At 22.1% G+C, this 15,037-nt stretch overlaps 2 protein-coding genes across 2 annotated transcripts; one reads left to right on the forward strand and one right to left on the reverse strand.

Moving 5' to 3' along the window:
* Nucleotides 1-30: 30 nt before the first annotated feature.
* PBANKA_0826800 (protein kinase, putative) lies at nt 31-4,389 on the forward strand (the record flags this gene model as incomplete). The annotated part of the gene is made up of 4 exons (XM_034564444.1): nt 31-135; nt 328-431; nt 585-652; nt 884-4,389. The coding sequence occupies 4 exons, from the start codon at nt 31-33 to the stop codon at nt 4,387-4,389; spliced, it is 3,783 nt and encodes a 1,260-aa protein (XP_034421240.1).
* A 1,066-nt stretch (nt 4,390-5,455) lies between these two features.
* PBANKA_0826900 (protein kinase, putative) lies at nt 5,456-14,251 on the reverse strand (the record flags this gene model as incomplete). Its single annotated transcript, XM_034564445.1, has 1 exon — nt 5,456-14,251. One exon carries the CDS (start codon nt 14,249-14,251, stop codon nt 5,456-5,458), a length of 8,796 nt encoding a protein of 2,931 aa, XP_034421241.1.
* Between the last annotated feature and the right edge of the window lie 786 nt (nt 14,252-15,037).

Below are 15,037 nucleotides of genomic sequence, written 5' to 3' on the forward strand. Positions count from 1 at the left end.
AAAGTTCTGTTAATACTTCTTTATATCGTCATGAACAAAATTAGTAAACACGATTTACTTTTGAAATATAAAGATAAGGATGATTTTATTTTTAATCAACTGTTGAATATTGTAGAATACCCATTTAATGAAATAGTAACAAAAAAAAAAGAAATAAAGAAAAAAAGAAAAAAAACAAGTTTTTGTGTAATATAAGCATAAATGTCTTTCCATATTTTAGTAAATCATAACTCCACATGCATTCCTTTCATATGTTTGTTTAAAAAATGATACATTGTTTATCCATATTTATTTTATTTTTTTTTGCATTCTGGTTACATCACAAAGTTTGAATATGCAGATGGAAATATTTATATTGGAGAAACTGAAAATAAAAAAAGACATGGTTATGGATTTTATATATATGAAGATATTAAGGCAATATATCAGGGGTAAGGGATATTATGTTTTACCATTTTAAATAAAAAAATAAATAAAAATTCAAATATAAATGTGTTTAAGAGACATATAACTATTTATATACCTTTTAATTAATTAATTATTTGTTTATTTTTTTTTTTTTTTTACTTTGATTAATCTCATAGACAATGGACGAAGAATTTAAAAAATGGATATGGAATTTTATATAACAAAAATGACGTGATTTATTCAGGTAAATTATTAAACAACCAAAATATTGTAACAATGTGGTTTATATAAAATTTATTAAAACTATAAATATATAATATTTATAATGTAAAATGAACTATTAAAATTCCACTTGTGATGTAGGTGTATATTTCTTTCATCGTACTTGTTTTTTTATTTTATTTCATAAAAGTTTAAAACAAATTGAATAATAGAAATCGGATATTGTATGACCAAAATTTTATGGCTTGTTCAGGCGAATGGTTGAATAATATTTCACATGGGTTTGGATGTAGTTATAAAAAGAAAAAAATATATTTTGGTTGTTATAAGTATGGTTTAATGAATGGTGTAGGAATAGTAAAGAAAAATAAAAGTTTAAATTTATGCTTATTCAAGTCAAATGAAAAAAAAATAGGAATTAAAATTTCCAAAAATATGGAAATAAATATATGTTTGTATAAAGATAATGAAATATATTTTAAGAATAAATTAGGCAAATATTTTCCTTATTATAAAGACAACAATATACCTCAAAACATTCAAACTGAAGTTTTTTATAAAATATTAAGCATAGATAAATCAGCCGTTGATACTGAAATAACATATAATGAAAATTTCAAAAAAAATAAAACTACATCATTAATAAGCGAGGAAGACATAACTAACTTAACTAGGAATACAAATGAGAATTTTAATTTAGAACATTTTTTAGGAATAAAATCAAAAAAATTCAAATATCTAAAAAAAGATGATTGTAATGTAAATAAATCAAATAGCTTTTGCACACCTTATTATAATTATTGCTATTCTCTACAGAATCAAAAAAGCTTAAATAAAAAAATTAGTAATTATTCTAATCCAGTTTACGATAACCCTTTGATAAATAGTAATTATATAAATTCTCCTAAGTTTCCAAACAAATTTTATAGGAATTCTGTACCTACAACTAATTATATAAATAAAAGCGAAAATGATATGCTGCCATTCGAATTTGGTAAATTTGATGATAAGATTGACAAATTCAATATATCTGGTGAAGTAGGAATGATATATGAAAAAAATAAGAAAGTAAAAAAAAAAAAAAAAAAAAATTCCTATTTAAAACGTGTAAAAACCAAAATATTAAATAACGAGAATTATTTATTTCATGAATTGGACTCAAATAGTTCAAATTATTTTTCTGAAAATATGGCAAGAAATCCTGATAACTGTTCAGATAGCGAAAAGTTAAAAAAAAAAAATAAAATAATTGCAAAACTGATAATAAAAAAAAAAGAGGGTATGGCTTGTCTTTTGGCTAGCTCAAATTTGAATAATGGCAAAATGAGCATACCAAAAAAAAAAAATAATAATAATAAAATAAAATACACATTATTTGTTAATAAATATATTATGAAATATTTTTGTAGAGAAAATGGACACCTATTAAATGATAAAATAAATGAATTAAATTATTATAACGATTTTAAAACGGGTAGTGTGCAAAGTATCGATAAGTTAGAGGGGGAATATTTTATATATCGTGGTAGTAAAACAAATGAATGCATAGATAAACAAATCATGATAAAATTGGAAAAATCCAAAATAAAAAAAGAAAAAGAACTATTAAAGTACATTTATTTATTAAAATATTTAGAAGAAATAAATGAAAAAAACAAAATCGAATGCATTTATCAATGGAAAATAGAACATGTTTCCATTTTATTATACCTTTTCAAATTAGATGAATATATTCCATCATTTATTTCCAACAATATTGAAGGATTCCATTTTTTTATGATGAGTAGAAAAATATTAAATGAATTAGGAGTTTATAAAAATGAGCATATATATTTTTTTATGAATTTTATTAACACATTTAATAATATACATAATATATACTTACAAATTTTTCTAAGATGGGAACAGATAAATAAAAGTTTATTTTCCTTGAAATATAATTTAATAAGAAACAAAGATTTAACTATTTTAAAAAAATTAAAAAAATCTAAGAACTTATATTTGGGTTATTATGGAAATTGTTTTGTATGCTTACATATTATCAAAAGTATAAATTATATGTCTAATTTGAAAATAAGAAAGAAAGAAAAAAAAAATTTTAAAATAAACGAAATATTAAGTAGCGAAAAAACGTTAAAAATAAAAACGAATGAAATAATAAAAAATATAAATGAGAAAAAGGATAATGATATTAATCAATCTTATATTGAGGGACATGATAAAATTGCATTTATTCAAGAAAATATTGAAAGTATAGATAAAGGTCGAAATAATTTAAATTTTCAGAAAAAAAATACTCGAGGTTCTATTATAGGAATCAATTTATTTAGCAATGCACAAAATTTTTTATTTGAGGATGGATCAAAAGAAAATATTTTTCGAACATTTGAAAATATAAAAAACAATTTATTAAATTATAATAATATTAATATAAAAAATTTAAATATATCTCAAAATAATACAAAAAATAATTTTGATCAAGGCTATGGAAAATTTGAATCATTCTATGATGGTAAAGAAGAAATAGTAAAAAAAAAAATAGAAATTGAAGAAAAAAAAAATGTTGAATTAAATAACGATAAAAGTAACGTAAATATAACAAACAATGATTTTTCAAAGAATGTTGGAAATAATAATAACAATTTTGAATGTTTTAAAATGATTTGTGATTATAAAAATGTGCATAAATATATGAAACAAATAAGTAGAAGAATATGTTTTATAAAAGAACATTTTATTATGTCTAATCTAAGGCATCCAAATATTGTGGAATACATTGGTAATATAATTACTTGGAAAAAAAATAAGAAGAATAAAGAAATACGAGAAAATTTTGGTTTGGTTTTTGAATATATAAAGGGAAAACGTTTATATGATATTTTGTATAATAAAAAGAAAAAAGGAAATAATAAAGAAAATGAAAAAAAATATACACATAAAAATGATAGTAAAGATAATCTATATAATGGATATAAACAATGGAAATTAAATAATAAGTTTATTTTAAAAGTGTTATACAAAATTTGTGTTACTCTACATTATTTACATGAAAAAAATATATATCATGGAAATATAAACAGCAAAAATTTGTTTATAACAAAAAATGGAAATGTAAAAATATGCAATTTTAAAAATGCACACATCCAAAATTATTATGATTATAAAACTGATATTCAAAATCGATCCGAATGTTCAGAAAAAAAAAATAACATTTATTACAATTTGAAAGCAAATAATTTTATACCATTTCCATATATTACATATATTAATTATACAAAACAAGACACAAAATATATTGATGAAATAACATCAACGCCTTTTTTTTTATATACAAACATATTTAATTTGAAGCTTATGAATGATCATAGAAATGTATATACAGCGCCAGAAGTATTAAGAGGTGAAGAATATACAAATAAAAGTGATATATATTCATTTGGTATAATAATGTATGAACTTATATTTGAAACATTGCCATTTAAGAATAAATATAATAATAATTTTAACTTTTTTCTTTCTATTTTAATATCTACATGTTATTTTCAAAATTATATTTACTTTGATATAAATCAATTAATTAATAAAATTAATAATAATAATATAATGTTTCATATTTTTATAAATATTACGATTCTTATAAAATCCTGTCTAAATCCAGATCCATCAAATAGACCTACCTCAAAATATTTATATTACTATTTTAAGAATATACTTGATATTTTAAAAATTATGAAAAAAGGTAGCCAAGAAATTCTCTAAATAAAAACAACCCACATCCTAATTCTGGCATTGGGTACGTTTCCTTTTTGTTAGAAAGTTTTTAGGTTGTTGGGGATATGTTAACATCATTATTGTTTGTTTATTTGTTTATTTTTTTTTTTTGTTATTTTATTATTCCTTAAAAACTAACTAGCCATTTTTAAAATTAGTTAAATATCAGCTTTCCATACATGTTCCTCCGATTTGAGCAACGATGTAATGGCTGCTGCGACCGATTTTTGTTATTTGTATATTATTTCTTAGTCTGAAAAAAGGTTTATGTTAAAATAAAAGTGGAATAAATTGTACATATATAGAAAGGGGTGAGAAAATAGTGTTTTCGGATGGGCGTGTATTATTTTATGTAATCTGTATTACATCGAAAAAATTTAAATTGCAAAAATTTATTTGAAAACAAATATTGGGAATTTTTATTATATTCCTTTCATTTGTTCATGATATTAAACCGCTATTTATCATCAATGATAGAGGCATATGAGCGGATAAGTTAATGTATACATAAACACGCATAAAGTATATATAAGTTGTTATCTTTATGTATATATAAAAATAAAAAAAACACACACTCATATTCATAAAGCTGCAAATGCAATTCCTATATAATTCGTCATGAGTAAATATGTGAATTTCTTTAAAAGGAACAAACATTACTAATAAGGGAAATGGTTGGGTGGCCCAAAAAATACAAGCACCCATAAATATGCATATAAATAAAAAAAAATATATAATAAATGTAAATATAGTTATATGCATAAATAAAATGAAATTAAAATATACAAAACAATGGTTAGTGACATAAATTAAAAAGAGCATGCGCATATTATATATAATGCATTAAACTTTTAATAAGCAAAGCAACGCAACGGTAAACATGCACACACAAACACATACATATGTATTTCGAAATCCATAAAAAAGCCATGGAAATAGCTCAAAAAAAAAACTATAGCTAGCTAATTGGGCGTAGTGTATATACATAACTATGTGTGCATTTTTTTTTTAAGCCAAAAATTGTAAGGAAATAATTTTTCATATCGTCGAATAGCTACCTTCTCTTAAGGAGCAAATACTCATTTGGCTGATTGAGTAAATCAACGATTTCTTTAGCTGTTGGTCTTAAATTGGGGTCGTAATTTAAACATAACTTAATAATATCAGCAAATGGTGAATTGTCAATTTTTGAATGGATACAAGGTGGTAATTTCTTTGTAAAAACATCAACAAGTTTTTCATATATTTGATCTGATTCATCAAAAGAAATAATATAATGTTGAAAAGGGGATGGCAAATTCATCATTTCTTGAAAAACACAACCCATTGACCATATATCCCATTTATATGATAATTGAGCATAATCTAAAAAATTATAATCGCTACTTTGTTTTAATGGATGGCATGTTAATAATTCTGGAGGGGCATATATCCAAGTAGCTCCGGATACATTTGATACATTTCCATCTTCTGTTTCTTCTGAATCCCCAAAATCACATAAATGTATATTCCAATCACTATCTATAATTAGATTTTCAGGTTTTATATCTCTATGTATTATAACATTTTTTTTATTTTTAATTGGTGTATGTAAAAAATTAATAACAGCAGCTAGCTGTCTACACATTTTTAGTGATATATCTACACTTAGTACTTTTTCTTCTTTATTCATATTATTTTTTATTGTATGCAAATCAGAACCATTTATTAATTTTGTAACTAGCCAAATATCAAAATAACTATGTATAATACCACCATGTAATTTTATAATATTGGGGTGTTCACATTTTGATAATATTTTCCATTCATTTATTGATCTTTTTGTTAATCCATAAGGATCTTGTTTTACCATTTTTTCAACTGGAACCTTTACTGCTACATGCATATTTTTATACCATCCTTTATATACAACACCAAATGATCCTTCTTCTATAACAGTGTATTTTAACGATGTATTTAATTTATTTGTATATACCTTGGTTTTTTTCATTTCTTTTTTTACACAGCTTCCAGATCCATTATTAGAAATATCATTAGCAGATGTATTATTAAATAGTTTGGAATCATTAATTCCATGATCATTTATAAAAATATATTCGTTATTTTTTTTTTCGCTGTTGTTAAAATAATAATTTGTATTTGCTTCAACTCCGTTATGATCATATGGAAATATTTCTTTTTCTTCATATGCTTCAAAATATAAATCTTTTGAATTAATATTATGTAATGTTAATGATTGTAGATATTTTATATCTTTTTCAAGACTAACAAATTGACTTTTAGATATACGAAAAACATTTTCGTCATATTCTTCTTTTTTATTATTACTTTCAATTGTATTTAAAACAATTCCACTTCCTATATTAGAATTATTTTCATTATTATGTGGTTCATATTTATTACCAATAATTGATTGTTGCTGAATCTCATTCATATAATACCGATTTTCGTTAAAATAATTCACTGGCTTATCTGTAATATTTCCCAAATTTTTTATAACTCCTTTATTCATTATAAGATTATTATTCGTAATATTTGCATTCATATTGATATTGCGAAGGATATGAGAATTATGATCATTATTCTGTTTGTGGATGGATTTTATTTTTATATTATTATCGTTAGGTATGTAATTTCTATTTTTGATATATTTTTCTGAATTGTCTTTTTCTTGTTGATGATATAAAACATAATTATCGGCATCCATATTTTTATAATTAATATTTTTGTAATAATTTAGATCTTTTTCATTTATACAATTATTATTCAAATTTTCCATTTCTGTTTTTGTTATGTTTGGAGAATTATTGGGTAATGAAGTTGTCGATGGGGAAATGCTGTTTGAATCGACTACATTTACAGCATCATTTCTATCGGTAGTTTTTATTAATTCGTCATTATATCTAGTCAAGTTATTATTTTGCATCATTTTAGAATAAAAATATTCTGCATTTTGAATTGTACTTCGCATGTTATTATTATTATTATTTAAATTGGTATATAGATTATTGTTATTGTTTGAAATATAATTTTTTTTATTACACAAAAATATATCATAAAATTTATTTTTATTTATATCATGCATTATTACTCCTTTTTTATTATTACAAATATTTTCGATTTTTTTATCATCAGTTTGATCTATTCTTTTATTATGATTACTTGAAAGAACTAGTCCCTTTCTATTATTAATTAGCTTATTTTCATTTTTTATTCCCACAATTGCCTGACTGTTCATGCCACTATTATTATTGTTATTATTATTATTGTGAGTCGGGTTATAAGAAATCGTATTTTTAGTGGTTATTTCTCCTCTATTTTGAAAATAGGAATTTGAGTTTGTTAAATTTGAATAAATTGATGACATATTATTATTTTCTATAGATCCTATAACTCCACTAACACATGAAATGTGAACAGAATTTTTATTTCCAGTTCCTAATAAAGTTATTTTTTTTTCTTTTGGAATTTTAGTATCTCCATATATTATTGGTCGTTTTTCTTGAAAATTTTCCTGATGAGAAATATGCATATCATTACATGAAGATTTTGATGATATATTATTAATTGATGAAAATAAATCATTTTCTTTAATTCTAGATTTATTTATATCGCCTCCAGTTTGGAAATTATTGGGAGACTTGCTAACTATGTTTCTATTATTATTTATATCATTAATAGGTGTATTTGATATTTTTCCGTTTGTAAATTGCCTATCAATATTTTTATTATTCATAGATGCTATTCCACTAGAATTTCCATAATTACTAAAATTCGGATCATATTTTTTTTTATTAACTTTATCTATATTTAAATTATTTTGCTTACATATGAGAATATCTTGAAAATTAAGATTAACTATTTTTTTATTAATTCCTTCTTGAGCATTTATATTATTATAATATTTATTTTCATTTTCAATTTTCGAAATTTGTCGTTGTTGATTATGTATATTAATAACATTATCGTTAAAGTTAGTGCCACATGTTTTTTCATCTCTATTTATTTTATTTTTTGCATTTAAAAGGGGAGGATATATATTATATACTGATTCTATATAATTTAGAATATTATTAGTATTGGGAGAAGAACCTATAGATTTATTTATATATGATACATATTTATTATTATATTCTTTATTGATATTCATAGAAATATTTTTTTTTGTATCAATTACTGTATTTCCTTGTCCAATATGGTTATTATAAATTCCATTTATATCTTGTATTTTATTATTTTCTGAAAATTCTGTTATTTTTTTATTTATTACATTGTTATTAGAAGGAATATAAGGCTTTATATGTGAATAGTAATTATATGATTCCTTTAATTTTGGAATATTATTTCCAGACAATACATTAGAATTTTTTAGAACTGCAATGGTAGTAGCATTTGATAGACATGCTTCATTTTCATTTTCACCAATATTTCTTCCCACATTATTAGTATTAATATTTCCAATGTTGGAATAAGGATTATTAATAGAATTTCGAATAGCAATTTTATTATCATTTTCTATTAAAAAATTATTAAAATTTTTGCTCAATAATATATTCTTTAATTTATCATTTATAAGAATATTATTAACTTTATAATTCGCTACCGTGTTTCGATTAATAATACCATTATTGTTCATATTTACTCCTTTCAAACTTGTTTCTGTATAAATTTTATTTTTATTGTTAATATGTGTTTCAGAATTGTTAGCTTCTTCACTGGAACGACTTATTTTGAGATTTTGTTTTTCATTACTTTCTAATAAATTGTTAGAATCATTATTCCGTTTGAATGCCACCAACTTATTTATTTTAGAATTGTTGTTATCAATGTTATTTCCTTCTATTAGGTTAAAATCAAAGTTGTGCATTAGTTTGTTTGCACCGACATTTTTCCTTGATATAATATTTTTGTTTTCTTTTATAGTATTAGAAATTTTGGTATTAACTCCCGAGACTGTATCAGGATGGTCTGGTTTTCCTTCCATTTCAATGCTGTATTCATTTGTTCCAAGGTGTATATTTTTAATTATATTTCCATTTCCTTGAAATAAATAATTTGTATTTATAACTAAATGCGATCCATTATTATTACATAATGTATTTTTTAAAGTAGCATTATTATTAACAAAACGTCTATTGGTATAGTCAATATTCATATTTTCGTCCATATTTTTAATTTTCATATTCACATATTTATTTGTATATGCATCTTGTTTATTATTAGTCGAATATTTAATTGAATCATGTAATATATTCATATAATTAATTTGATTATTATTTTTATTATTATTATTATTATTATCTATATGTATCGAATTTTTATATGGGTATTTATTCATTTCCATTTCCTTTACAATTCCACTGCCCTTTTTCCAATTTGAATAATTTATCTTATCGAAGCTGTTAATTCCCATTCTAGTAGAATTTATACAATGATTATTATTTTCATTTACATTATTATTAGATGCATTGTTATTTGATATAAACATATTGGAAGGATATTGAAGAGGATCTTGACCACAATCCGAATTATTCATATGGGCCATATTTGAAAAATTTGGAGTAGTAGAACTACCATCAATTGATAGATTAACTTGTTTAGCATTGTTATTTATTCTAATTCTATTATCAGAGGTTGTGTATTCAGGATTTCTAGTATGTATTTCATTATATTTATGAGTATTTGAAGAATCTAATTCACTAAAGAGTGTCTCCTTTTTTATAGAAGTTCTAGATGCATCATTGTTATTTTCAATTTGAATTATATTAGATCTATTATTTTGAGTTACATTTATATTTTCTTTTTTGTCTAAAATAAAATATGTTTTAACATTACTTTTTATATTTTTTTTCATTAAATTATTATTTTCCCTAGTATTGCAAAATATCGTATTTCGATCTTTATTACATTTTGTATATGTACCATCTTCCTCTGATTTTAAATTTTGTTCATAATATATGTTTGAAATGTAGTGATTTTTATTACATTCAGAATTTTTATCTATAGTATTATTATTATTATCATTATTATTATTATCATTATTATTATTATCATTATTATTATTATCATTATTATCATTATTATTATTATTATCATTATTATTATTATTATTATTATTATCATTATTATTATTATTATCATTATTATTATTATCATTATTATTATTATTATCATTATTATTATTATTATTATTATTATTATTATTATTATTATTATTATTATTATTATTATTATTAAAAATATGTATAGAATTACCAATATCACTATTACATGTAGTAGAGCAGCCTGTACCTTGTTCTTCAGATATATTACTCAATATATTGTTATGTGTTGTAAATGATGTAATAATATTCCCATTTATTTTATCATCTATTATGTTATTATTATAATTATTTCGTGAAGGTAATGTGGCTATTCCTCCTTCTAATTTGCTACAAATACTTCTACCGCTATCAACACTTTTCATACTATCCCCATCAATACTATTACTATAATTTCTTTTATTACTACATCCTTGAACACTACTATTATTTTCTTCTTCATTAGAATTAAATAAGTATTTTTTTTTCGTTTTTTTTTTCAAAATTTGTTCATTTAAGTTTGCATTTTTTTCAATATTATTATTGTTGTCTATAGCAAATCCATTTATAATTTGATCGCTTTGAGTATATATAGGCATTTCATATGAAGTAGAAATTATATTATTAGGTATTTTATTATATTCAGTCGTTATATCATTAAGATTTTCTTTTTTTAATTCTCCAATTTGGGTTCCAAAATAATTTGTATTTACTACATTGCTGAAAATATTAGGGCTAGAAATTGAATTAGCTAAATTATAATGATCTGAATGTGGTAAATCTTCATGAAATTTTTTATGGAAACTTTTATGATGATAATTTTTGTGCTGCACATTTTTATCGACACTTTTTAAAACGCTTTTATCGCAATGCTTAACATTTTTTAATGCAATCTTATTATTATTATCATAATTTGGCTGTGAATAATATCGATCACCAAATGCGCAATTCCCACTATTACTTCGATTGTCGTTTCCATCCTTTGCACAATCGTTAAATGCACTTAATGTTGAATTTATATTTGCGTCGTTATTATTATGATTGCTATTGTTTTGGTGTTTGGGAGCTTCAGTTAAAAAATTATATTTAGAGCCAACGGAGGAAATATTATTAAACGAATCAGTTGTTTCCATGGTTGTACTATTATTATAGTTTTTTATTTGAGCACATTGTTTATTGCTGTTCAAGCAAAATAAATTATCATTTTTACTATTATGAGCTCCAATAACATTTTCTTTAGGAGTTGGAGTATTATTATATCGGCATGTACTGTTCATAATTGGATATACTTTATTTCCAAAAAATTGAGAGTCCTTTATTCGAGTTTCCCCACCATAATGATTAGTAAAATATTCATCAGAATTTACAAAATTATTTTCATCTCTCATTCCATCTTCAATATCAAGAGGATCTTTTTTTCCTGAATAAGTCATTAAATAATCACCACTAAACATTGCGTTGTTAATATTTTCATTGATAAAGTATTCTTTTCTAGAGTTATAGCAATTTTCTCTATTTGTATAATTATCAGGATTGTTAAAAATGGGGCCATGATTAATATTATCAATAAGATTACCTTTATTTACATTAAATTCATCTTTATATATAATTTGTTTATTTGGACTATTTTTTGGGGCAATATTATTGTCATTACTCAGATTAATATCACCACATGCTATATAATTGGTTAAATTATTTTGATGAATTATATTAAGTTGGTTTTTATTACCTAATAATTGTTCCCTTTTTATTTCTTCTTCAATCATATTTAAATTACTATTATGCATATTATCTTTATAATTAATGTTTGATAATATTTGATTACATGTGTTATTATTACATCTATTGTTATCATTAATTCTTTTTAATTGATTGTTGTTATAATTACCTGATTTTGGAGATGAAAAAATATATGTATTATTTAATGTTTCCATATTTGAAGTAGAATTATTATTATTGGATATATTTGTTTCAACACCTTCTGAATATGGATAGATTTGTGTATATCTTTCTAATGATTTCATAGAAGAATTTCCTGATTGATTATTATTCAATTTATGTTGATCATATATAATTTTAGAGTCATCTAAATTTGTATTTTTTACATTATTATTATTATCATTCTCAATACTACTACTACGACTATTATTACAACTACTTTTTTTACTATCATTTAATGTGCAGTTATTTTTATTTATTTCATTGTTATTATGTTTATGTGTATTCTCTATTTTTTCTTTATCAATTTCTTCATGGCGAATATGAATATTTTCATCTTTTTCTGAACAGTCAGGTTTTTTGTATAAATTTTCTGCACTAATCATATTTTTAGCTCTAGAAAAATTTTCCATTCTTTTATTTATAACATTGAGAAAACTTTTGTAATTTTCCTTATCTTCTATTCTTTGAAGTTTATCTTTTTGTGTTAAAGAGGGGGGTTTAATACCTGGGTTCGTAGCATAAGAACTGATATTATTATTTTGTATTTTTTTATCTGTATTATTGGTAAGGTTATTATCACTGACATGCTCATTACTTACAAACTTTGTTGGATTATCATTTATATTATTTTTTTTAAATGTTGAAACATTATTTTCACAATCTTGTGAATTAATGTTTTGATTTTGTTTCGTTAGATTTTTCCCATCTATATTAGTATTAGTAGATTGAGGAAAACGAAAATTTTTATAAATTTTATTTTCATCTTGAAATAATATTTTATCCCCCATTTTTCTATCAGTTGTAATTGAATTTAATTTTCCCTGAAAATCAGGATTTATCATTACATTTTTTTTTATATCATTTGAGCAATTTATAAAATTGCAAACTTTATCACTATTTTTAATATTTCCCATTTTATTTATATTCATTTCATTAGTAAAATATGTATCGCTATTAAAACATTTTCTAGTTTGTTCATTATTATTTATATTATTTTCTTTCATTTCATGATTTTTCTCTATATCATCAAATGGATATATTTTATTACAATGAAAATTAACGCTACTATCACAAGTGCTTGGAACAGCGCGCACATTTAAAGATGTATTAACATTGCTATTATGTGTGGTGTTATCATTTGCATTATTATTGCTTTTATCTTTTTGGTAAGAATTAACTTTATATATTCCCGATGCTAATATGCTTGTATCTTTAACAATATTATTTTCATCAGAACTAGTATTTTTAACATTTCTAAAATCACTAACATCATTAATCGTGATGCGTGTTATTTTGGAAATGTCTTTATTGTTCATTATATTGTTTGGCTCAGCAACTAAGTTGCTATTATTAATACTTGTGCTGGTGTTGTTAGTGTTATTATCGCCTGGTTTGTTTTTTATTTTTTTATTTATATACACATTTAAATAGTTGAACATATATTCATTATTATTATTATTAATATTATTAATATTTTTCAATAAATTATCAGGGTTATTTTGCAAATTGGTTTTATCGCTGTTTTTTCCTTCTTTTGAATATGTATTATTATTACTAATATTACTGTTGTTATTTTTCATTTTATATACTATATCATTTTTTTCATCTTCTAATAAGCGAATATTGAATAAATCATTAGTATTTTTCGTTAAACTTATATTAGTCATTAGCTTTCTCGAATTTTTATCATTAAAATTAAAATCTTTGTTTGTATTGTTAATTATATTTTCAAACAAATTATCATTATATAAATTTAATTTATTTTCATAATAAAAGTATAATTTATTATTTTTTTCTTTTTCTGCACAATTTTCCCCTAATTCATCCATTGTTTTCAATGAAATGGATTAAGAAAAAAAGTGCTAGCTATTTTAAAAAATAAAAAAGAAGCTAATTAAAGTATAAATAAAATGCATACAAATATTATTTACATGTAAATATATAAAAAATTATATTACAGAATAATTCTATATTAATATGTCTATAAATATATGTTGATAAGCTGTTTTAGATAATTATTTTAATATGTTACAGTAATACTTTACATTAATCACATATATAAATATGGTATATGCACGCATAAAAGGTGTACATAAAAATAAATATGTGCAAGTGTATATCAATATGATTATTATATGAATAAAGCTAAAAAATGTAATTATAAAGTACTAATATCTATGTATAATATATATATAATAGTACATACATACGCACCATCATATACTATCCACATGGGCATTGTTTGTAAAAATTATAACATGTGTACATATAGGCATCTACGTATATTTAAAATTACACACATTCTGCATTTACATAAATATAAAAATTAAGTTCACAATAATAATAATAATAAATGACACAACTATATATTTTCTTCGTAATTCATTTAATTATTCAACTCGCGCATATATAATACGCATCTGAATAAAAACATTTATTAAAATATATTTGTATATATATAAAACAAAAAATTATTTTTAAAATTGAGCCTTTTCATTTTTATTACATAAACATATAAATACTAACTTAAAAAAACGATAATAATAATAATAATATATCAAATATATAAAAGATATAACTTAAGGTGATAAACAAAAAATTTATACTATAAAAAT

Source organism: Plasmodium berghei, assembly GCF_900002375.2.
Source record: "Plasmodium berghei ANKA genome assembly, chromosome: 8".
Taxonomy (NCBI): domain Eukaryota; phylum Apicomplexa; class Aconoidasida; order Haemosporida; family Plasmodiidae; genus Plasmodium; species Plasmodium berghei.